This window comes from Acipenser ruthenus, chromosome 10 (assembly GCF_902713425.1).
Source record: "Acipenser ruthenus chromosome 10, fAciRut3.2 maternal haplotype, whole genome shotgun sequence".
Taxonomy (NCBI): Eukaryota; Metazoa; Chordata; class Actinopteri; order Acipenseriformes; family Acipenseridae; genus Acipenser; species Acipenser ruthenus.
Window position 1 is genome coordinate 42,318,182 of NC_081198.1, and position 26,748 is coordinate 42,344,929.

Consider the following 26,748-nt stretch of genomic DNA (forward strand, 5'->3'; position numbering starts at 1 on the left):
CTGTCTATATTTTTATTTTAAGATGTTGCCTTCTGTATCTGTTGTTCAATTGGTTAATATACAGTGTTGATGGATTGCACACCTGGCTGAAAGGCATTAAAGCTGACAAGCCATTGAACATGTGCAGCCTTGAAAAGACAGCTCTCAAGTTATCAGACTTTTATAACCTGGTTTCCATTGATCTCCCCAGAAAAAGATGACATAGACTCAAAGCTTCTATAGATGGCATTTGGTCAACATTTCCTCCCTTTCCCACTTTTTTAAATTGGTTTCTCTTCCTGTGTTTTTTTGGTTTCCTGAACATTTGACTTCACAATTGTATTAATGCTGAGTTGATATATCTTTTGTTTTCGTGCCAGATCAATTCTTTCTTGCCCGCCAATCTTTAGCTTTGTAGAATGAGGTCCATGTTTGTCTGGTGCTCACTACTGCATTTAAGGCTTTTTGGTTTATGCGAGTAACTTCTTTCCATAGCTACGGTACCTATTTAAAGTTTGATTTCCCTCCCCTAAGCAAGGTGAACATCCTTCATATATCCTGTTTCTGTTCACAGGGGTATTTCAGTTTTCTTAACTGTCCCAGTTAAATGGTGTCACATTCTCATGTACTGTATTTCCTTAATATTTTATATGAATGTTAGTATATCTCCTTCTTTCACATTTGAACCTTAAAATGTTAGATGATAAAGAACATAGTTTAAAAAAAAAGGAAAGTGCCTCATTTTGTAAAATGGAACTGGTGTGATTGTCTATTAACATGTAGTACTTGCTGAACAGCGTGGTGCTAGGGATTTATACTGTCGTGGGCGTACCAATTTTCAACACAACATTCTCCTTGTGAAAGTTCCCTTTATAGTTCTGGCACTTCAGCTCAGTAACTTTATTACACTATGGCTCAGATATTTCTTATTTCTTATTGACCACAGATTGCTTCAGTTGCCTAGTTTCACCTTTGTCCTACAGTGCTTGTGAAGTGACCCTATACTTGAACAGCAGTCAATAGTAAATCGCTGCATCCTCGGGGTTTGAGACAAAGAATGCTATTTACAGCCATAGACAAAGTCTCTATTTAATGGCTGTAACATCCACTTAATTTTTTAATTAATCTTTAAAGCAGACTCTTAATTGCTATTTAATACTAGGTAATTAAAAAGAATGGTCAGGGCCGATTATATAAAGGGCATCAGTTTGATCCTGCCGTCTGATTAACAGCCTTTCTGTTGTGTAAAGTTTACCACAAAAGCATGTAGCACCAGGGTCACTGGATTACTAGCGGTGTAAAGTGCATTTTAGCTGCAATTCTCTTTAACAATTTGACCGAAATAATAATGTGTGAGGAGTCTATTTTTGTGGTTATGAAATGGCTTTAATTTGATGAAATCATTTGAAATGATATGCAGATTTTATTTTGTACTTTTACTTAGATAACAGTATAAATATTAAAGTACACTGGCTTAATTTAGCACGGTAAATAGATTGTTCTTCAAAATTAAATGTGTAAAGTTAGAAAGAAAAAAATAAAACATATCTTAAACCATTTGATAACAATGTAGTTTAATTACATACACATCTACTTCTACTACTAGCTTGTATTCAAATTAATAAATGTTACTTACCTCTGGAATTAAGGTAACGGATGAATGGTATCAGTAATATGAACTAGAACTAAAAAAAAAGTGTTTCTTTGCAGCTGCTTTTGTGTACAATGATTTATACAATCCGTGGTTAATTGACTGTTGTAATACAGTACCTTTTGACAAGAAATATCTGTATTGTCAGTCATGTTCATTCCTTTTGCTATCTACTCAATACAAAATTGTTGTAATGAAATATTTAGCCAACTTACAAGTTGACTGTTAAACAAAAGCCAGTTAGATTTATTTTAACAAAGAACAAAAATGACATCACATACTTTGCCTTTTCAAAAGTTGGAACATGAAAATCATTTGCACAGTTAAGCGAGGGAGATGGTGTGTAACTTTTTAAAACAGAAGTCACTAGAAGAGTGTCAAGCTTGAATGGGTCAAGTTATGTTAAACAAGCTACTTCATGTAATATTGTGGTAACATGCATGCTCCTACAACATGGGTACAGTTTCATAAACATTTTTCCTATTTATTCTGACTTTGTTGGTGCTTCTTTTGTTGTACTAAATAGTGTCAGGAAACTGTAAAACAGATGTTTATGGTGACTCTTAATCCTGTGCATCCTATCAGGAGTTTACTTTGCTGCCTCCTCTAATACATCCAATTTTATTCTTGCAGTGTTCTGAATTACAAAGGAAATAAAAGGCCACTACCACTCTTACTAAATAATTGTTGCAATTAATGTAATGTAGCTGCTTATCTTTTTGAATGAACTGAGGTAAACCAGAATGATGAGAGCTAGGCAGGCATATGCTGCTGGGCTTGCAAAGTCATTTTAGACAAACGGATTTGAAAAGGGCTGAGCCTCCTTAGCTTTCTCTGTGGGACCTCTATCAGTACGTGCATCCATACAGCACTACACTGATCTGCATTTTATATGCAATACAACATATTTGTAAGTATATTATTGCATTACATTTATTAAGATATCATGTGATGCCTTATAGTTTCTACTTCTCTCAGTGTTTTTGATTATTGGGTGGTATATGTAAACTGTTACATTTCAATAACTCTTTGCCTTGACAACAAGATGTTAATCTGAGGCTTTTTTATTTTAAGTTTGTAAATTAAATACATATTAGGGTGTCACTCACTCATTTCAATGCTAATGCCACCAAATGTGCTGTCTAATAGGCAATACTAATTCATTTAATGAGTAAATGATTTATGCTTAAACTTTTTTTTTAGTACTGCAATTAGGTGTTGTGTGTGTTTTTAATGGGCTGCATAGAATTGTATCCAAGCAGCTCTTCATACAACAAGAAATGTATGGTTTGGTAGAAGATGCAGCCGTTTGTTTCAGGAGCATATTAAGGATTTCTAATAAGCACTAAAATATAATGTAGACGTTTTGCAATTAGTTATCTGGTTTATAATTGTATGTCATTATTTTTGGTATTGTTGAGGCAATCTCTTTGCCTCTGGAGTGAATTGAATTCGGGTTTTTAGAGGGGAAAAAAAGCCCTCCTCCGTTGGCAACACTAGTAATTAACAAACACTTGTTGTTATTGCAATATACTAATTTATTATTTAGTATATTTAGAAACACACTTTTTTTAGTATAACGGCAAATAGTGGTTATGTTGAGACAGTGTACAATATACACAGCATTGACAGAATTTATTACAACTTAATTTTGTAATATCAATTTTGTTTCTCAACAAAATATTCAATGAATGTACCTAGCATTTTTGTAGGTGAATACAACAAGCAATGTTGTTACCTAGTTAAAGAGCAGTTCTGTGTACAGTAGTATCTTGGTGACAAAGTTCCAGACAGACAGATGTGGTTATGTGGTTGGAAGTAAAATAGCAATAACAACAAACACAGTGCTGTGGGACTCGAGCTGTCTTACTGTATTTATAAAATAATTCTAAACGGGGAACAAAAATCCCTTCCATGCAGTGTGAAGCATGTGAAACAAAATAAGCATATTTAACAAATGCAACATGATTGTATTTTTTTTTTTTTCAAAATGGGAAGGTACTGCTTTTTTTTTTTTTTTAACCAACTGACAAAATGCAATGTCAAAAAGCAGGAAACATTAAGAGTTGAGCAACGGTCCACAGTGAAGTACAGGGGGAGTCAAGCAATCAAGAGAAAGCTGGTTTGAATACTGGTCTTACCAAGTTGTTTTAGTTAGCTGTGTGAAAAGAAGCAATTGGTTAGACCAAAAATAGCAAGTTACTGTTTTAAATCTCTTCAGTGAATGAATGGGTTGTAATCCTCCCAGTAAGCTGTTGCTTCATATTTACTAATACACATAGTGTATGTTGTACTGTAGGAAGGTACAATTCATGGTATTATTGGGCAGCGTGTTGCTGTAGATAGGGCACATAATCAAATCGGCGAAGAAACTTGCTATACTGTCCGATATTGCTTGGAGTGTGTGTATAAATAATTGTAATAGTGTGTTTTTGCTTGAAAGCAGGGTCTAATTTTAAGAAATAAATAAGTTATTCCCTCACGTTAGTATGTGGGCAGGACGGAGGGCACATTTTAGAGCACTACACCTTTTTCACACTGCAAATAAATACAAGCGATGAGAAATGTTAGTCTGCTATGAATCTCTAACCTTAAATCCTTAATAAATTACACATTATTACGTGAGTCATGCTGTAGGCAAACTGTTGTGTGTATTGGTTTGGCAGAATACAGCACAAGTGTGTGTAACATCCTTCAGGGTTAGCACTTTAGATACACAATTTAAAAAAAAAAAAAAGGTAAATGATTGACATTCAGTGAATCCTTTATGTCAGTTAATAACAAAGAAAGGCATTTGCCTTATTGTTTCATTATTGAAATGTACCCTATTGATGTTGATCTCACTACGATAATTTAAATGTGTAAACCACTCTGATAAAGCCCTGTCAATAAATATAATTTTTAAAAATCAATGAATTGCTCCATGCAACGTGGCTTTGAGAGCAGTACAAAGTCTGTTCCACTGTGGATAATGCCATTGTGCGTGCCCTTTTAAACAATTCTCAATATGCTAATGATCTTTAGGGACTGCATTCTAAGAGAGATAACAGACTGGCATGAACTAGAGTAAGGTAAAACTATAAGACAAATTTTCTGGAAAGAATAAAACAATTGTTACAATATATAATTAGCTTAAAAATGGGGGCCAAGTAAGTCAAGTAGAAAAACGTCTCAACAAAATATATTTTTTAGTGTCTTCATTGCGATTTTTATATGCTAAAACCAATTAACCAATTAACTCCCTCTTCTATAGGGAATCGCCTAGTTTAAGTTGAAATTACATTTATTTCATCTTAATAATATTGTAAAGTGTCAAATCTGGTATCGTGTGTTACATTGTAATTGAAGGTATTCTCGTAACAGAAACTAAACAATGGGTTTTACCTGGAAATGTGGAATCTATTCCTTTCCCCCAGAATTGCTCAAATACAAACAATATTTTAATTGATAAGTAACCTGCTTATGGTTTTTATTCATTATTTTTTTTTTTTTTTAAAACAACATCAATTAAGGGTATCTTTGTTGACCTACTTTACCCTGACTGACTTAATTTTCAGAGAATGAGCCATTTAGTACAATGGCAATCATTAGTGGTAACACTACTCTTAACATGTGAACTGATGCATTAACTATTTATAATACCATTCAGTATGTCAATGCAGTTTAACAATTTAATGTTCAGAGAGATAGTGTCATCCTAATCATCTGCCATCTACAGAGCAGACACAGCAGTGAGCAATGAATGTGACGCATCCACCTGACAGATAGGGAAACAGCTCATTGATATCAACATTTATTACAATTTAAGAGACTGGAGTGCAATGTTCACTGTGAATAGTTTTCCTCTACATCTACCGTTAATGCACGTCGAAAATGGTATTAACCACAGGTAGAAAAAGTACAACCCAAGCAACAAAAGTGTTGGGGAAATTGTTATCTTTAGAGACAATGGCTGTCTTTTTCTGTCATGTGTTTATTTAACACCTAATGTTCTGTGAAATGTGTTTTTTATAATGCTCTTTTATAGAAGGGCAGGGTACTCTTGGCTAAATAACCAAGCCATTTCTCAGGTCAGACAGTTCTTCAGTTGCGTATTTCCATTGAATAATAGGTCTAATGCCATCAAAAATAAAAAAATAAATAAATATCCTTTGTAAATGTACGTGGGTAACATTGGTACAGTTATAGTGTTGCATTTGAACTATCATGTAAGGCATATGTCAATTTTAAAAGCTGACAGTACACCTGTGTGCTGTACATTGTAAAGCCATTTATGAGTTGGATATACCATGCTCCCTCTCGTTTCACAATTCAGTATTCATGACTGAGGTTAATTTACGGTTAGACTGGATTGACAGTACATTTTGCATGCACTGCCACTGAATAAGGACTCCTGATTTAATCATTGCCCTTGTATTTTCAGGATTGTTTTATGTCTAGTAGTTGTATATATCAAAATAACATGGGAGTATCTTTTAATAATTTTATCTTTTTTGTATTTTCCACATACACAAATGATAACATTGCAAGCAATAAAGTTTTAAAATCACAACAAAAAACTAAAGGCCATGCCCAGTCTCATGCTCAACATGAACTCATCTTTGGTAATAATCTTTAAATTGTAATTTAGATTATTCTACATATATGTCTTTGTTGGGAGCATCTAATTGATGGTACTTCCTGAAACGAGACACTTGAAAATTATTATTGCAGGCAGTATAAGATAATGGCCAGTCATTATTCACCTTGCTGTCTATGCTCGTTTTATATTGCCAGCCCTTGATATATGACGCATGTACTGAAGCACTTAATAACAGAAAGTACTATGTTTATAATGATTTATAATTACCACAATAAAATGTACAAAATGTAGATGCAATGTCCTGGTGGTTCACTCAATAATTCTCTCATTTTATGCACGTGAGGGATTTATTTGGTGAGTGGAGGGTATTCTTCACTTAAAGAAGCAGTGTGCCTTACCCTATAATGCAATGTTGAAAAATCAGCTCTGCCAGTATTTTCTGTAAAATGTAAGCAGTCTCCTACTGAATTCTGTATAGCTAAGTTAGGGATATTGTGTTTATTTTTGGGAGTTGGTGGCATATACGTCATTTGTTAAACTGAACACTGGAAGCATTTTAAACTGACTTTCCCGTTAAGAGACTTGCCTTGAATTCCCAACTGCCCCCCTCCTCCCCCTTTTCCTAAAAACATATTTTAAACCAGCTGGGGCAGCACAGTTTATCATCAAGAAATATAAAAACAGGAGGAGAAAAATCTTCTATTAATTTGACCATTGGTATGTTTGAAGAACCTTTGTTCAAAAGCACATTCTCTATTTATCATTTCCTACTGGGATTCTGTGAAAACTACTGTGCTTTGAAGGAAGAAAAGGGGCATCGCATCATTCAAAGATGCAGCTGTTTTGTAATACATAATAGGCGTTAACAAGATTTGAAATGATTATACCTCTGTCACAGCAGGCTGTACAGTGTCTTTTTTTCTGAAAAGAGCAGCATGAATATCATTGTGATTAGAAAATGCAGTCTTGTCATAGAGAAACTGACTTACTGCATGACTGACCTGACTGAATTCAACATAACTACAGTCTGTTTCATGCACACTGTTTTCCCTCCACATTTACATTACAGTATGTCCAGATGTTGTATATATAATGTAATGGTTGTTTTTATACATACAGGTAATGCAGTTTATATCAATGGCAATGTAACACCAGGCTTTCAGTGGGAGGAAGTTCACAGTGAAATAAACAGTTTTCTTTTGTTTGTTTTTACATTGGTTCACATTAAATTGTGCTCTGTGATGATCTGTGTAAATCAATACTATAATTGAGCTATTTGTGAAAATATCAATAGTCAGAAGACCTGGTTTCTGCACATTTTGTGTTGATTTTTTATACTAGTATAACTCTTGCCCTTCCAGTATACAATACAACATGATTGCACCAGTATTGGCCAGTACTTCACCTATCTAGTTTATCAATTGCACTTCATGACAGGTCTGTTTTTTCAACAGGTCTCCAACTTACCAGTTTGACCTGGTTTTAGCCTAAGGGCATGTGGAGGAATTCATATATAGAAAAATAACCATTGGACATTTTATTGACAAGGGTCACTAAATATTAATTAGAAATTGTTGTCTCAAGTGGCATTAATTTAGCACCAGAAGGCCTTGGGCAATCTGTTTAATCAACCATGAACTCCTCTAACAATGCATCTACATGTACAGTAAGTGCCAAAATATGATCAATTCAGGCTACTGCCTAAAAAAAAAATGTAAAGAAATGCAGTTTGGATATTATGTTGCGTTCTTATCCGTCAGTTTGGACCAGGCATACTGTAAATAGATTGTACGTTAAGATCGGGAGATACAATACATCTTCTGTTCAATTGATTCTTAGTTGGATCATTTTAAGGCTTCATTACTGTAGCATCACGCTGGATTGTCTCTTCTTTTTCACATGTATGCCCTTTTAAAGGTTGGAACTGGGAATCAAACACTTTTCCAGGTGAGATTGAAGCACCATTGAGCACTCTGAAAACCTTCGGCTCTTGGTCACTGGAGGTAATCATAGTCTAAAGTAATTCTCTACCTTGGTGCCAAGAGGCTATTGGGGGCAATTCAACATTAAAAAACAAGGGAATTTATTTTATTTTTTTTGACTGATTATTATGCTTAATCTATAATGGATAATAAAACACTTTTATTGCTTGTGATGTTAGCATCAGAAACATTGAAATATAAATCAAACATTTGGATCAATTTGTGACAATACTGACATAATGTGACTGCCAAATGTCCTGTTATGTTGCTTTTACATTCCCACATACTAACAGCAACGTTTTAGACATTGCTTTCAAAATCAGTTCACAGCTGTATTCTGTGATTCTCTTGGTGAATTTTTAAATATGGAAATACATCCAGTAAAAGTGTTCAATTTGCAGGGACACTTATTTTGATCTGGAATAATCCTGATGCTGTCTCGGGGTTTCACACTTGCCAAGTGGTTGTCTTTCACTAGGCTTAACTTAAGTTTTCATGAATGACAGATACACTCCCTTTCAAAGGTTGTGTCCAGTGTTCCAAGTCACAGCTTTCTTTATCAGGAAGCATTTCAGAATGAATAAATCCCTGTAGAATAATTGAACGCTTTTTCCCCTTTTGAAACCAGCTTACCACAACATAATTTATGTAAGCAACTCCTTGCAGTAGTAGGAGGTTTTTATCATTCTGTTTAATTTCTTAAATGTTTGAATTTTGATTATAATTTTAAACTTTTACATATTTAAAATCTTTGTAACTGACCAGAAGAAACTACTACAACAATGTGTATATAGAAAAGACTGCATGCATTTTGAAAATGAAAAAAGAGCCTTAACATGTGTATAAACAACAAAGTTTGACGTGAATATTTGATAAGGGCAGAACACAAGTAATATTTATCAAGGGTTGAACCCCTATAAGTGACATCTTCAAGCTGTTCTAGCTAATTAAACTGAAATTAACACATGGTGCTTCTGTTATGATAAGATTTGAAAAACACCTACAGTTGATACTTTCAACACACACTTATTAGATAGCAAACTTCTTAATGAAAAACTTTTTAAAACCCATATGGGATACAACCCCTTTAAAAGGTGTTCGAGAATAAAATGCCAATACAAATATGTTTAAAAGATAATTGAGTGTCTACCAGCACTATACATTTTGTGTTCTCAATATCATACGGAAAATTGCAATGTATGAGTCAAAGTGACCCACGTGGCGGTTCTAGGTAGTTTGAAAATCCGGCGGTTGAAGTGTTCAGTCAAGTTTATTCAGTGTCTATAAAATGCTAATTTAATCTGTCATAGAGATTATTTTGTTATAATGTTAACCCTGGCTTCACTCACGCTAAAAATGAACACATAATAGGTAGATAATTATTACTTTATCAATTCTGACTACTATAAAAAAAAAAAAAAAACAGGAACAAATAGCTAGCTATAACGTTATCATGATCCAAGTAACAGCTTCCTTGTTTTATCAGTACAAATAATAGAGAAATACAATCTTGAGGTGCATTAATTTATCTATCTGTTTTCTTTTTCCAATACATAATCACTACCTTGCCTACGTCTCCTGTTTAACTAGTGAAACATGTGCTTTAACACAAAATGTAATACAACACACACGTGTTATATACTTTAGTTAATTTCTTCAAAATTGTACAGCATTTAAAAATGCAGTGAGAAAACAGGGTGCGAGCATACATATTTATGAACAAACCACTTATTATAAAACATTGAATGAATCAAAACAGCTCAGTTGTGGTTGTAACCTTATAGTTATCATTTATAAGGTCATACAATGCAGGATTCAAAGTTATTGTGGCACACATTACTTTTTTTTTATTTAATTTTTTTAAATATAATTGCTGTCTTTTATAGGTGTATGATTTGTTAGTTACCGAAATCTCAGTCAACAACTGAAGACACTTAATTTGCACCGATGAAACATAACCTGGTTAACAGTACTAATGGAATACCAATTGCTTAGATTACAGATATGGTTGCATTCTTGTAGAACTTCAGGATAAAACAAAATACATTTAGACAAGGAATTGCATTAGTTCCATTACTTAGCTGAGCACAAGGTGGTTTAAATAAATACTTTCTGATTTTAAATATAGGCCTACTATGTGATTATTTGGGTTATTCAGTCCATCTAAAACAGTAGGTAGGTGTTTTATTTTTTAAATAATTTTTTATATAGTGACTCTTACGTGGAATGTAATAAACAGAACCAAAACGGTGAGTTTGTTTCCCCACTCACTTTACAACGCCATTTTCCAGTTTGTTTTATTTGAAGTGTTAAAGTTTGTTCCGCTGCAAAAAGGCATAAGTAAACCTCATGTTATTACTTTATGAAAACGTGTTGATGGCCACTGTTTACTGTGAAGAAACGGCAATGGCTAGGAATGGAATAACAAAGAAAAAATAAATAAAATGTGTTGTCAACTTTGTGTACTATTTATTTCAGGAATAACAAAACAACATTTAGCTTGAACTGCTATTTGGCATCTTTTGTGTTGTAGTTAATTCACTGGGGTAAAGGAAGCCCTACACAACTTTATTCTTTACTCCTGGGATATTTATCTATTTGAACGTGTTACATATTGTATTGCAGTAATATAAAGACGCACACACCAGGGCCACAGCCACACCCCCTGCACCTGCTGCGATGCTGTTTCTGCCTGCGTACAGAGCAATATAATGGCTTTTATTACTTTTTGAAAAACGAACGAATATTTAAATTATCAGCGAATATCCGAACATGTGTGTCATAATATATATATATATATATATATATATATATATATATATGTATATATATATATATATATATATATATATATATATATATATATATATATATATATATATATATATATATATATATATAATGTGTGTGTGTGTGTGTATATATATATATATATATATAATGTGTGTGTGTGTATATATATATATATATATATATATATATATATGGTGCTTAAATAGTTGCATGGGAATTAAACATATTTTTCTTTTTTATTTGATATAATATATTTTGATTGGTATTTATGAGGTAAAAACAGTCTTCAGAGTCTTGGGTCTTAATTATTACATTACTAAATGTAGCAGTCTGCACAGACACACTTTCACATTGTAATCATGCTGAAGATAGACTGTTAAGAGCTCATTACAGTTATTTTTCTAAAGCGTGGTTTATTAAACACAGTTACAGTACCTAATAAGCATCTTTGGTAGGCAAATTGCTGAAAACAGTAATGAGTCTGATTAGAGCACATTTAAATTACGACAGCTGAACTTGTTAAAAAAAAAAAAAAAATCTTTGCCTTGATGCTTGGGAGTCCTGCTCGAAGGCATTGCACACACAGAAAAAAAAAAAAACACAACCACCTCTGTGCTTCCTTTCAGCAACCCAGTAATGAATAGAGAATTGTGCAAGCGGCAGTCCAATTTACGCACTGGGAAATTGGATGGACAGAGCGGAGGCACAGTCATGTTTGCTTAAAAACAGCAAAGGCTACCGAGATTAATAGTTCCCAAAAAGGTCAGCTCTGTGTTTCTTTCTTCTTTGGTGATGATTGCAGTAACAGAAATTAAATGAAATACAAATTAATACAGTGCTTTTGATAGTGAACTCTTACTTGGTAAAGCTTAAGTTCTTCAAATTATTGCTGTCAGAATTGACTTAGCATCGAGTGAGACTTTTTTTTTTTTACGTCCGGAGTCACATGTTGCCGTGTCTTGACACAGCAACCAGACTACAACTTTCTTGGTTTAAATTCTTGTTAATTAACACAATGTGAAGCAATTTATTAAATGGAATACAGCATTTCATTGAATTGCATTGTGTTTGATAAAAATAGATATATTTTTCAAATCATTTTACAATAAGACTTCTCTTTTGTAAGAGAGTGTTGTTGGATGTATGTATGCTTGCACATTTATTATTTTCATTATGACTAATAGATTGATACATATTTTAATCACATTAAAATTCAATATATGAAGCTCTTAATCTGTGTAAGCAACAGTCAACATAAACAAAACCTTGGCTCCAATTAAATACATTATCAGAATAGAGCAGTGAGCTTGTTAATGAAATCGCTGTGTTTTAACTGTTATCCAGATAAGTTGCTCATAGAACATGACAGCTACTGTCGTACTTAAAATGAAATAAGCAGTGCTGCTTTTGCATTTCTTTTCATTGCAATGCTTAAAAAAAGTCCTTTATCTTTTTTATATTGGACAGGTGTGATGACTTGAACAACTTGGAGGGGAAAAAAATGTATGCTTTTGATAGTGAGAATACGTTTTCTAAAAGTACATCAGTGGCAGTGAAATAGAATATCTTGTTCTTTTAAACTGGAAATAATTATCTGTGACAGCTGAATTAAATATGTTCATTTTGCTTTACTTGTGAAGTACTGATTGCTGTACCTACCCTATGTTTAAACATGTCATCTATGACAGTGGTTAAAAATGACACAAACAAGAACAAATTAACTAACCAACATTTATATTATTGCATTGAACCAAAAGCATTATAGTTTACCATTTTTATATGATGGGAAGAGGCAATTTTAGCTTTTTTATTTTATTTTATTGTATTTTATTGCAGCAAATACCATTTATTGTCAAAGCTTGTGTGGGTAAGGACTGACATTGACAAAAGATACTAGAATGGTAAGTAAATTGTTGTAGGTTTTAAGCATTGTGTATATGCTTGACAGGCAAACATTGAATTTTACGCAAACAGCTTCTTTTCTGTGGCTTTTGAGGTGCTAATCGCTGGAATTTGAGCTAATGCCCTGCAGCCAAATGGGGGGGAAATATTGAACTAATGGGGCATTCAGTCATTCCAGATGGGAATGGGAGTAATCTCAGCTAAAAAGAAATTGAGATAAATAAAGAAGTGCATAAAATGGTTTATTGCATTGCATTGTAATGTTGAACACTCTTTTTTAGTAGTAGTCGCAGTAGTAGAATTATTGTTATTAGTCATAGTAGTGTTATTTGGCATGACCTGCTAGGATGCGATTTAGCCTAGTTCATTTGGACTGTGGCTTTAAAAAAAAAAAAAAAAAAAAACTTGCTGCTGACTGGTATAGAGGGAGGTGACAGCTTCTCTGAATGCGTTTTTTTTTTTTCCACGGCTGCCCCAACCCCCACTTGTATCCCTGCTTCTCTCTCTCTCTCTCTCGCTCTCTCTCGTGCTCTCTCTCTCTCGCTCTCGCTCTCTCTCTCTCTCACTGCTCAAAGCTGAACTTTGCTCCCATGAGCAGGACCAGCACAACATGAGGAGTTAGTTTGTGGATTCTTTTACACAAGCAGGGAGTTCTGTTTCAGCAGATGATGCATTGCATTTCACAGGGCTGCAGGGGTTTACAGTGAAGAAATAATTTTTTAGAGTTCACACAAATCCATGTACATTTGTCCACCAATGTAATGAACTAAATATTACATGAAGATAATTTTTAAAGCAGTGGAAGTTGTGCCTTAAAGAATTTATGCAAACAAAACTAATAGGTCATTTTTTATTATTGTTTTATTTTTTATTTTTTTTCTAAGATCAGCTCGATCTTTTAAATTATTTGAAACTGCTACTGTATAAACATTTGATATACCCAGAAAGCCCTTTTCTACCCATCAGTCTATTATATTGTAGAAGTATCACTCTTCATCTGCCATCTTTCTGTTTGAAATGTCCCATCTTGGGACAGATCTCTTCAGCTACAGTTCTCTCCATAGCTGAATAATTTTGATTCACTTGTGCTTTATTTAAATTTTTTCTTTTGTTTCCATTTCATTAAGCATTTCATGTTCAGGGATCTGAACTGTACCTGTTAAAGTACACTTAGCCAGAAGCGCCTCTGTGATTGTTCAAAGTGGCACTTTATGCAGATGAGATGGAATAAAAAATAGACATTTGCTGCAAATGTATTGTAATTTGCAGATGCGAGATGTGAAAGTGTGATTTAAAAGGAATAATCATTTGGCAGTGTTTAAATTAAATAATTAGGATGTATCCAGGACTGAGTCACCTTTAACCAGACCAATGCTGATTTTATTTTTAATCTTTTTAAAAATACCATACCAGTTTAAGAAAATAAATTGCACCTTTTGTCTTTGATAATATTATGGCGAAACCATATGCAGTTTGCATAAGCTGAATACCATTCTGTAACTGGGGCCGTCAAAAAGCTAAAACCTCCGTAAGGGACTATGGGATTATTAGTTAAAGTTGTTATTTTAAGGTTGTATTGAACAGGTTTTCAATGCATCAATTTGTTCTCAACAATGTGTTGTGTACTCTCTCAATCTACCATATGTTGTCTTAATACCTACCATATTATGTAAATGAAGTAGTACATTTACTCTTTGATTTGATAATTGTTTTATTTAACCGTTTCATCGAAATGTCATTATTTGATTAACTACATAACAGTAAAAGTCTATTATGAAAATATTTATGAAAACTAGTTCTATCGAACCAAGTGCCAAATATTAGTGCCAATAATGGCTATTTACTTGTGTCTGTGAAATATGCTTGCCATTGTATCCAACACAAAATAGCTATATTTTTAGAATACCCATTTAAAATTCAATTCTTTATTAAACCGCATAACTGCCATTACCAGCATTTAGTCTACAAGGATTTATTGTTCAAAATATTGCATATGAAAAAATTAACCAGCTTCCCCCTCAAAAAAAACCAAAAAAACTTTGAGTTTCAATTATTGAATGACTAACAAGAAATCTGAAAAATCAGGATATGCAATTATTATTATTATTATTATTATTATTATTATTATTTTTTTTTTTTTTTTTTTTGATAATTGTCATTATTGCAGCTAATTTTATGCTGTGATATGTCTTCAAAAACTTATGTTGTATTATAACTTAATTGATTGGCTTTTGTGATGTGGCTGGCATATTATTTATAGTGACATTTTCCTGTTCTGCATTTCTTAATCATTAACTTGGAAGCTTGACAGGAGTGCCAGCCCTAGCATGATTTTCTTTGACTAAAACCTTGTAAATTAACACAATTAGCACAGCATCATCCTGCTAATTAGCTTCCAGTGTCTGGTGCAGCAGTTTTGCAAACGGTGGGGAGGGTGTCAGATGGGAATCGACATGCCGCTCTGTTACCAAACAAACAGTATGTTGCCGTTGTTTAGCCTAGCAAGCATTACGGCAGCCGCACTTGATTTTCAGGCTGGGTTGTAAGATACTAAAATGGGGGGGGCAGCAGGGGCAGCAGTAATACAGAAGAAAGCCTGTGCCTGCTTGTGAAAAATCACTTTTGGTAATATGACAGAGATTAAGTGGGACTGTTGATACAGCTGCACCAACAGCAGTAATGTGTGCGCCATGTACAGGTATGAGGTGGCAAGATAAAGCTTAAGCTTTACATGGTCTCTCATTGTGTGTTTGTGGCTTAAAGAAAAATAACAGTCTGTCATTAGTTCACAACCACGTTATGATGGAGTGTAACTCTGATAATCACGTGAAGAGATTTAGATGACAGTATATGTAGCTACCAGTATTTGTAGAGAGAGTTTGGGATTAAACTGGATTGTCCCTTTTGTACCCTGGAGACTACAAAAAAAAAAAGTCTGAAAGACAAATACTGCTTGTTTTTCAGAGCCTCAACAACAGGACTAGCAGGCAAAAAGGAGCCTGTTGTAATTCATGCCGAGATGTAGGTTTTCTGTGATGAAAGCGACAGAGCGCTGCCTGGGAGATTGCTTTGCTGCACTCCACGAAGCAGATTTGAAACTGTCTCGGACCGCTTTAGATGAGAGTTGGATTATAGAGTGACCTGCAATGTCTGTGTCATATTGTTCTGTGCAGGGTGCATTATACTGTGCTAACTAGGTGTTGGGTTCCAAATCAGAGAGGTATCCTAGATGTGATCTGTCAGCTGTGTCTCATATTTTTATATATATGGGGTGGGGTAAAACTGTCATGTAGAAATTAAGAGGTCTTGGCTTAAGAAAAATAACAAAAACAGTAATCATTTCCATGTTCTTATCTTCTGCACATTTTTATGTTTTGTTTGTGTTTCAATTTACATGTGTTGAGATTATACAAAAATATTTTAGTTACAAAAAAAAAATTTAAAATTAAAAAAATATATATATATAAACCTAGTAATCCTGCCATGGACTACTCTGTCTTGTGATGGACAGTAATATATATATATATATATATTATTGCCTATATATAATGTTATTAATGTTAATGTTTATTACAGATATGTTAGCTCTTAAACATGTGTGTGGGTATATATGTATTATCAAATGTATATAGATATATAGATATATAATATAATAATATATATTTATTTTTATTTTATTTTTTTCCCACAAAGTGTAATTATTATTTTTGTCTTTTTTTCACTGAAATTGCAGGCTTAAAGATGCAGTGGACCCAGGAGCATGCACAGTGGGCAGAACAGCACTTTGACATCACCTCAACCACCCGCTCTCCAGCACACAAAGCAGAGGGATATAGAGGCCACTTACAGCGTACCTATCAATATGCCTGGGCCAATGATGACATTTCTGCACTGACTGCTTCAAACCTTTTGAAAAAATATGCAGAGAAGTACTCTGGAATCTTAGAAGGTCCGAATGAAAGGGTCATACTGAGTACTTATTCTGAGGTAGCTCCAGGACTTGTAAATGGAAGGAAGAATGATAATGACTCCTGGCAGTCGCCTTTAAACTCAGAAGGGGTTTATTCTATGAACTGTGTTCCTGACGTTATTACTGCAAGTAAAACGGGAGTGACAACCACCCTGCCTCCAGCAGATGTATCTGCCAGCATTGGCAGCTCTCCTGGGGTAGCCAGCAACCTGACTGAGCCCAGCTATTCCAGCAGCACCTGCGGAAGCCACACTGTAGCCAGTCTTCATTCTGGATTGCCGCCTCAGGAATATGCTGCAGGTTATAACGGCTCTTACCTACATTCAAGCTACAGTGGCCAGACAGCACCTACACTTCCATCACCTTTGCACAGCTCTGGACTTTTGCAGCCACCACCTCCTCCCCCTCCTCCAACCCTGGTGCCAGGCTACAATACTGGCTCCCCTAACCTCTCCAGCTACAATTACACTTCTGCTGGCTACCCTCCACAGACCTCTGTTGGCCCTGGTTATAGCCCTGGAGGGGCCCCTCCACCTTCTGCTTACCTGCCATCGGGTATCCCTGCCCCAACTCCCCTTCCTCCTCCCACCGTTCCAGGTTACACCTATCAGACCCACAGCCTTGGGCCAATTGCACCGACACCTCTAAACAGCAGTTCAGCCAATTCTCTGAAAAGAAAAGCTTTTTATATGACAGCGCAAGGAGAAATGGACTCCAGTTATGGAAACTTCAGCTACAGCCAACAACGCTCAGCTCAAAGCCCTCTGTACAGAATGCCTGACAACAGCATTTCAAACACAAGCAGGGGGAATGGATTTGACAGAAGTGCTGACACGTCATCTTTAGCATTTAAGCCTGCGAAGCAGCTGATGTCCTCAGATCAGCAACGGAAATTTAGCAGCCAGTCTAGTAGGGCCCTAACCCCTCCATCCTATAGTTCTGCGAAAAACTCCTTGGGAGGGTCACGGTCGAGTGAGCAGTTTGGAAAATTTGCATCAATGAGTGAGCATAGCGATGAGCACAGACAACATCTTTCCCACCCAATGCAAGGACCGGGAATCCGCACAGCTACCTCATCCACCCGCTCTGCAGACGAGCAACTGAAGAACACCGACCCACACCTCGTTGAACTTGTGACCAATGAGATCATCAACCAGGGACCTCCTGTGGACTGGAATGACATTGCTGGACTTGATCTGCCCAAGGCCATTGTAAAGGAGGAGGTTTTGTGGCCTATGCTGGGGCCTGATGTTTTTAGTGCTTTACCTCGGAGCATTCTTTTATTCGGACCTCAGGGAACGGGCAAAACGTTATTAGGCAGATGCATAGCCAGTCAGTTGGGTGCTGCTTTTTTTCGAATCAGTGGCTCAGCCCTGGTAACAAAATGGTTAGGAGAAGGTGAGAAGATTGTTCATGCCTCTTTTCTTGTAGCACGATGTCGTCAGCCTTCTGTGATTTTCATCAGTGAAATTGACATGCTGCTTTCGTCACAATTGAGTGAGGAAAACCCAGTGAACAGAATTAAAACTGAGTTCCTCATGCAGTTAGACCGTGTTTTGACCTCTTCTGAGGACCAAATTGTGATCATCTGCTCCACAAGTAAACCAGAGGAAATAGATGAATCGGTGAGAAGATATTTCATGAAACGACTTCTCATCCCATTACCAGACAGCACAGCAAGGCACCAGATAATCATTCAGCTGCTCTCACAGCACAACTATTGCCTCAACGACAAAGAGGTTGCACTGCTTGTTCAGCGAACAGAGGGCCTCTCTGGACTTGATGTTGCTCGGTTGTGTCACGATGCAGTGGTAGGCCCTCTCCATGCCATGCAGGGCACTGACCTTTCAGCCATTATGCCTAACCAGTTGAGGCCAGTAACTTACCAAGACTTTGAAAATGTTTTTTGCAAGATTCAGCCTAGCACATCACAGAAAGAACTTGACATGTACATTGAGTGGAACAAAATGTTTGGTTGTAGCCAATGAAGCGATCAAGCAAATCTGGCCAAACAAACCTGCCACAGAGGTTTTCCAGCTGGAAAGGGGCTGGAAGGACAATGGTGACCCTGGCACCTTAATGTGTCAGAATAGACTGCAAGGAGAAGCATTAAACAAGAGCTGTTGATCTGTAAGCAACATGTTTGGAAAGCTTATGTTGATGCTTGATTCTGTTGAAGCCAGGCATCGCTTACAGAGGTGCAAGTGGGTTGACTTCAAGGGGACACAAACCCTGTGTGTGTTTATATCATTCTGCTGTTCTTGAGATTTAGTTGCTATCAAGTGCCTGAAGTGGTGCTTTATTTTTTGTTTGCCTCACAATCTACATTGGTGGCATGTGCTAATATAAAGAGCTTTAACTTCAAACATTATGGGACTAAATGAGAGAGGTAAGCTGTTTTAATAGGGGACAGTAAGTCAGGATTTTTGTCATTATGAGAGCAACAGTATTCCTCAATCATGCCTGTTCTGCAGTATCAGCTGAGAAAAATAAAATAAATAAAAATAACGATAATGAAAAAATAGGGTATTGGTAATCTGGACCTTAATTTCCATAGTTCATTTATTTTAATGTTCTGTCTGCAAAAACTCAGGAAAGTGATTGTGATTTGTACAGTACCTCAAAGGAATGTGTTGAAAGCACTATGTACTGCTGAGAGTTCTAGGCTAGGCTAAGCTAGGCTTCTGTTTTACTTTCTATAAATGTATGTTTACCTCAACAACTGAAAAATGACAAGGAGATGACTATGAATGTATGAAGATGTATTCTGAAGTGATGGGACAGAGTCAGTTATATATTTGTTTTGTTTTTTGCTAGTGTTAACTGACAAATGTATCAATATAGTGTGTAAATCAATTTCCGAAGCCCTTTTTTTCTCTTCATTATGTAACAGTACTTAAAGCAATGTTCTGTGATTGCCTTTATCCACAGTACATGGAGGGTAAAAAATAATTTAGGTCAAGTTATGAGAAGTGAAAAAAATGACCAAACAAAATCTATGAAGGCACATTAAAACAGAATGTACTTGTTGATCATTTTAATGTTGGTGGTTACTGTTGTAGCTTCTAGGTCACTTGATTTAGGGAAGTGAAGAGGGATGTCTAGAGGTCAAACGTGGGAATAAAAACAAAGGCAGACACTTTCAGTAGCCAGTTACAAGTACAGTATCTTCTTGAAGAGGGTACAGAAATGCTCTTGCTGTTTTTAAACTATGTGATTCCATTCTGCTGCTGTCATTTGTCATAAATATAATGATGCCGAAGGATGGTATATGATCCCTGCTTTCTTTTCTACCTCAGTTTATTACAGTTCTCTCTGAAAGCAGATTATTTGAGGATTGCTAAACATCAAATACTCTTTGGTATGCTAACTTGCAGAACTGTTTTCTTTTAAACTGTATTTTACCATGGAGTAAGTTTTAGGCCCCTCACACTCTCTTATACTGTATTTCACTGACACACATTCTGTGGAGTCTTCCTTCTGGAAAGGCCGTTAGCTGGCATGTGTGGCATTTTCCTCACCTCCCTCATAGTCTTTTTATCTTTTAAAATGTGCAGGTCTTTTCATGACAGTTGATTGATGTTTGGCAATGTCTCTGAACAGGGGCATTATATGCCACAGCAGTCACAGTCTGCAACTGCATGAGAAGAAAAGTCTTGCTTTTGAATGTATTTTTGTTGTTTTTATTATTTTTAAAACAGTATCATAACTGTTCCTAAGCACTAGTATTGTGGTATGAGAGTGTTCTGAAAAATATAAAGAGCATAATATGTGCATTGAGAAAGAGTTTGTTTTTATCCCTCCAAGATATTTCTTTCCAACTAGTTAATAGAGGTGTCATAGTATTGCTTTATTGCTATTTTTTCTTTCCTTTACTTATGTCATGTCTCATTTTTATTGGTCTCTGTAAGCAAACATTACTGGAATTAAACTACCGTAGCATTTAGCAACAATTGGCTCGACCAATTCAATATTATTCGAAGTAGATGAATACACGTTTCAACAAAGGTGTAAACAAAATAATCAAAATTGTGACATCCCTATTATCTAAAGTGTAATCTGTTGTCTGATAACTTTATTGTTGCAATGTGCTGGCCCATTAGTTGCTGTTTATTTAGCCATTAACATCATCTGCCATTATATGCTGTGCTTAATTAAAAAAAAGTGTAAACTACACAGATAAACAAAGCCACTAAAACTACAGAACAACTTCTTATGTAACAAAGTGCACCCTAAGCATATTTTGTTTTTAGTGCATACTTTGTGTATGTGTGTGTGTGTTTTAATCACATCACATTAAGCTTTATGTGTATTGTCGTGATCACCTTCACATTACTATAACACAATCTCCTGCAGCAAGTTATCTGTTAATGAACAATTTCCTGAATGCCAGCTAAAACCTGGCTTATCTGATTTCAATTTTCATATCAATCAGCCTCTTGGCCATCTGTACATTTATTACAATGTTGCTGGTCCAGTATTAAGTGGAATTGCACATACACATCTAATTGTCTTGTTTTACTGAATGCAAAATGAACCCAAGTAGTTTGTGTTCTAAATTAAAGCTAACACAAAAACTATTCATCCACATTAAATGCTTTGCTGCCAAATATTTGAAATATTTAAAACGTTAACTATACTAATGGAAAAGCTAACTGAACTCGACTGCTTAATGGAATGTGAAGGCAGTTTACATAAAGGAGATGTACTTCTTAAACAGACTGTTTACCTATTTTGGCAGTTCACAGTCCTCTCAAATGTAAAGTGATAGGGTTGAATGTTTCACTCTGCACTGAGGCCAAATAACCATGCAGGCAAACAAGGAATGTAGCCTACGTTAGGTCAATTGTTAGTTGCTTGGACAATATCTCCCACCAGATTTTTAAATATAAAACAGTACAGAGCTAGATACTGAAAATGTCAGATGAGAAAATAGACCAAGGAGAAGATCACTTTGTTGTCTCTGAGACATGGATAATACGGACAGCCCAGGGTCAACATTGCCGCAGAGCTGCGAGAGACTAGAATTCAGCTTATAGAATGTTAATATTTATAGAAAAAATATATATAGTACACTAAGGTTGTAAGCACATTCATTCCTTCTCATTTTGTTGACACTTCAAAATCACTTGAATTTATTTCCAAACCTAAAAATATTTGTGTTTTCATTTTGTATAAAAGTAAGGATTGTTGTTGTTGTTGTTATTATTATAATTATTATTATTATTATTATTATTATTATGTATGTTTTATAATCAAGCATTGTTCTTTATAACCATTCTACCTCATTGCTACATATTGTACATGTAGTATTTATTTTATGTCTGTTTTTGAATGTCATGCATTTGTAAAAAAAAAAAAAAAAAAAACTCTAACAGTCTACCTCAGTACTGAACAGTATTAACAACAGAGATCAGTGTAGATAATGCACACAATTACTTGGGGTATTGACTGACATAATTATACTCACTACATCAGTGCAATGGTGGACTGTATAGGTCTTTTCCAAGGTCTTTCTTAATGCAAATTCATAATGCATGTTGGCTTCATCCTTTGAGAATTGTTGTGTGTGTCTATTGCGCTATTCTTCAAGTCAATTTAAATGTATTTGCTTGTATACTGAGATACAAAACATTAATTAAAGATGTTTTTGTTTTTTTAAAACCTTCATTTTGTGCACTCATTTTGTATCTACACATAGTCTATTCTATACAAAGCACACAATAAATATCTTTCCTTTAGCTATCATTCCCATTGTGAGTGCATATACAAAATGTAACCCTTTACTCTTTTGATAAGGCTAGGCAAGAAACACTCAAATACTACTAGACGGAATTGTCAGTCTAACATCATTGACTATTTTGATATTGTTTTTAAAGATCATACTAATTCTAAACAAAAGTTAACGAGACCTATTTATTAAGAATTATTTCTAAAAGACCTATACAGTGCACATGCATATTTCCTTTATCTTATATGGCTGTGTATTTTGCAATTACAAATTCATTTTTGTTGTACATTTATTTTACATTTGCTGAAACTAAATGTGTTGTTATTAAAAATGTAACAATCCATATCTCTCAGAAAAAAGACAAACGTAAAATGATGAAAGCTTAAATTATCCATCACTTGCATAATGAATTAACATAATTTGTGGACAGTATTAATGGAAATGAGACATTTCTGCTTAGCTTTTTTTCTTCATTATTTTGATGGTATCATTATATGGTTGATCGTCTGTGCGTAGGAAGCTGCTGTACAATTAACTTGGAGATCTGAACATGTTGCAATGCATTTTGTCCTCAATGCAGTTTCAATTGTAATTTGTTGCATCTCATTTTCTTGGATGTAGGCACTGTAATGTTTAAAAAAAAAAAAAAAAAGAGAGAAATCCATGCAAACATTATGATATGTTAACATAGATTTTTTTTTTTTTCTTTTCTTGACTACTTGTTACCATGGGGAAATTTATTTGAGTGAATCATCAGAAATAATACCTGGTCTAAGCAGCAACCATTAAAACAAAATGTGGATAAATGGTGATATTTTTTATGACAAGTTTTCTGTGTTAAGATTTGTTGTATATGGCAATGCTACTAAACATGGAGGAAGAAAAAGAACAAGCGTACCTCAAATAAACATTCTGAAATAAAACAAAAATGTCATGGCTTTCCTAGAATATACAATGCATGTAATGGTTTACAATATATTGTATTTCATTTAGGACTACGCATAGTTTTGCTTTAATAGCTGCATGCTTTTTAAAACATGGGTGTGAGGCAGGATGTCAATTTGTAATCCTGTGTTTTCAGCTTTATGGCGCTTAAACCAGTTTGATTTAACACCAGGCAATTACTCCCTTTTCATATAAACTTCTGAATGCTCTTGCAGTGACTGATTTAGGGTTCATTAAAATGCAATTAATTAATGATGGGATGTTGCCTGCAGTTTTCCTTCACTTGTCAGCCTTCATGAGTCATGGTTGCTACACCAACACAAAACTCTTCACAGACACTTGCACCTATTGATGCATTTTCCAGCCTCTAATCACAAAATAATGCATATGGTTAAATGTATTTTGTCTTTGCAATTAACACATTTAGTGTATCAGGGGTGAGATTTGGGGGGGGGGAAGCATGTAATCAGTACAATTCTTGATTTATTTATAATTTACTTACTAATATTACTTAACATACTATTATTGTCATCTATTGGCCATTTGTAAACATACCATCAATATCTACCCTTCATCTGTTTACATTGTGGAATTATTTGAGAGGATTTCAACAGTACTTTGTGAAGATGTGACTGATTAAAGATGAAATATTACAACTGTAATTCACCCAATTCAAATCTCTCTTTACTGATTCTACAGGACATATTGTATATACAGTAGTATATACTGTATCAGTTGTGAACGAATAGCTATCCATGCCAAGGTGGTATTCTTTTAAGTGAAGTTCCTGTTCCTTTAGCCGGAGCTTTTACAGTGGGGAAAATCAGTTTCACCACAAGGATGTTCTCTTAGCAAGTGTTCCTATACACAGAGACTACTGTATAATCAGGTGTTTAAATTTGACATACAGTACATAATATACATACATGCTAAAGTCAGGGAGTAGAAGTCATTCTGTCAGAGCTGTGTTTCTAGTACTTTTTACATTCTTTGAATAAGGCACCTGCAATTTATATGTTGTAAATTTGATGAGGAATGCATGGAAACAAACAGAATTGCAGTTACACATCCTCTTTAATGTTTTTAATTAAAAAACAGGGTATTATTTATGTAAAAAATATAATTTTCAAAATACAAAAACACACTATATTGGTAACAGGTGCCAACCAAGGTTGCCAGTCGCCATGAATTGTATAAATGTAGCAGTCCATACAGCCAAGGTGGTCTTCTACTGTGTGCAGCAGTCTAACACCCCCTTTTTACAACAAATCTGAATTTGAGTACAATCCTGGATTTGTGATTTAATTCAAAACTAGGAAAACTACTTGTGTTTAGTACTGATGAACATGTATTTATAAGTAGGTATTACAACCATCCTTAAAGCAAGTTCTACTGTTTAATTAAAATTGCAATTGCCTAAAAAAAGTCAACCTTGGGTTGTCATTCATGGTATAAAAGTAAACTTGTATATATGATTGTACAGCAATACTGGCCAAGATATCGTTTAACACAGAACCAACATATTCTAATGTCAACAGAGAAAGAATTTTGCTGACACGCACTCTTCTAATATGGGCAACTGGAGGTGCCTCGCTACTTTCTCTGGTATCTTTTAAATTTGCATGTCCCTTTCCACTGACTCTCAGAGCTCACAGCCTGCAAAATCCTGCAGATCCTCATCTTTTATTTGAAACATCCCCTTCACAATGTGCACCATAACATTTTGGTGCTGGTACAGTAAAATGACTTCATTTTCTTCCAGGAGGCCAGCTCTTTAAATGAGTCTTCTTTAGATGTATCAGGTAGAATGTTTGTTGCTGCCGTTAGGAGTAGCACTGACGAGTCGACTGGAAAAGTGACAGTCGAGCTCAGAGACTCCACTAATCGCACAGTTCCATTTCAAAGCAGCAACAACAACACCGTAATGCGTTTGTGTGGTTCAAGTGTATGCTAGCAGTGAACCAGCAATGTCGATATTTCAATTGTATTCAGCGATTTGAATTAAACGGAGCATAATTGTGCACTTTCAGACGGATGTGCAGTTGCTGTTTCAATCATTTACAAATAAATGACATTGAATGACATTAATTATAAAATGACAAAACAAGAAATTGTTACAAAACTGTACACAAATAGAGAACTAGACACTATGAAATATATGATATTTTTTTTTTTTTTTAAAGCAGCAACTAATCGACTATTTTTACCTTGAGTATTTGATTCTGGTAAATAAGTAGTCTTTCTACTGTAAAAAAAAAAAAAAATAATAATAATAAATAAATAAATAAATAAATAAATAAATAAATAAATACAACCTAACAAAGTAGATAACAATATCATTACCTGTAACTGAAAGAAGTAGCATAGCGCATTATAATTATGTTTTAAACAACATCAATTCACACCAGTTATGTCTATTTAAAAAAAAAAAAAAAAGAATATACCCTGAGCGATTCAATAAATATATAGGTAAATAAAGTAACAAACACAAACGACCATTCATTTGAAAAATGTAAAAAGTGAAAAGGCAAAGTCTTTAATAGTAAAAATAAATAAGTCATGCAGCTGAATAATAGTACAGTACATCCAATACACACACATAAATGTACATAATCCATATGCATCTGCATGTGTTTTAATGTAGATCTTTTTTTGTAAGCCAGGCTATATGGAAAGTTTTCTGTAAGATAAGGGAATCTAAAGTTATGTCAAACAAATTACATTCAAGTTATTAGCGGCTATTTTGTAAATATCAAAGATCCACTTGTTCCAGAGCTTGGAGCTCCATTTGCATTCTGATGAAATTCAAGTGGATGGCTGTGAACTATGGGGTTATCTCTAGTGGTGCAGCGATGAGCTGCAGAATCAGACAGTTGTGTGTCTGACCGGCTTGAGAGTCTGAGCCACGAACCTTTTTCTATTCACTTTCTTCACAACAATTAAAATATGCAAAGTGATAATTTTCCTTAAGTAGCCTTAAATGTGCGATCTATTTAAATGTGAGGAAAATTGTCTAAAGCTTGTGGCAGGAGAAAAAAAGAATAAATTATGCAAATAACAGAAAGGACTTCACCACTTGAAAGCCTAATTTTTCTGTAATAAGCATACTGTTTCATTTAATTTTTTGCCACTTATTAAAAGTGACAGTTCCTTTGCACTGTATGATGGCTATATCTGACACAAGCCCAGGAAATGACTGCTGGACTAAATGCT

The 26,748-nt window shown here is 34.8% G+C and overlaps 1 protein-coding gene across 3 annotated transcripts in view; it reads left to right on the forward strand.

Annotated features, from left to right (window-relative positions):
- The window catches only part of LOC117404168 (fidgetin-like), a 45,438-nt gene extending 22,188 nt beyond the window's left edge, over positions 1 to 23,250 (forward strand). For all 3 annotated transcript variants that reach the window (XM_034006949.3, XM_059032304.1, XM_034006942.3), the window contains exon 2: positions 16,623 to 23,250. In XM_034006949.3, the coding sequence (XP_033862840.1) occupies positions 16,631 to 18,847 (2,217 nt within the window). In that variant the 5' untranslated portion in view covers positions 16,623 to 16,630 and the 3' untranslated portion in view covers positions 18,848 to 23,250. The remainder of the gene's footprint in view (positions 1 to 16,622) is intronic.
- Positions 23,251 to 26,748: the final 3,498 nt, after the last annotated feature.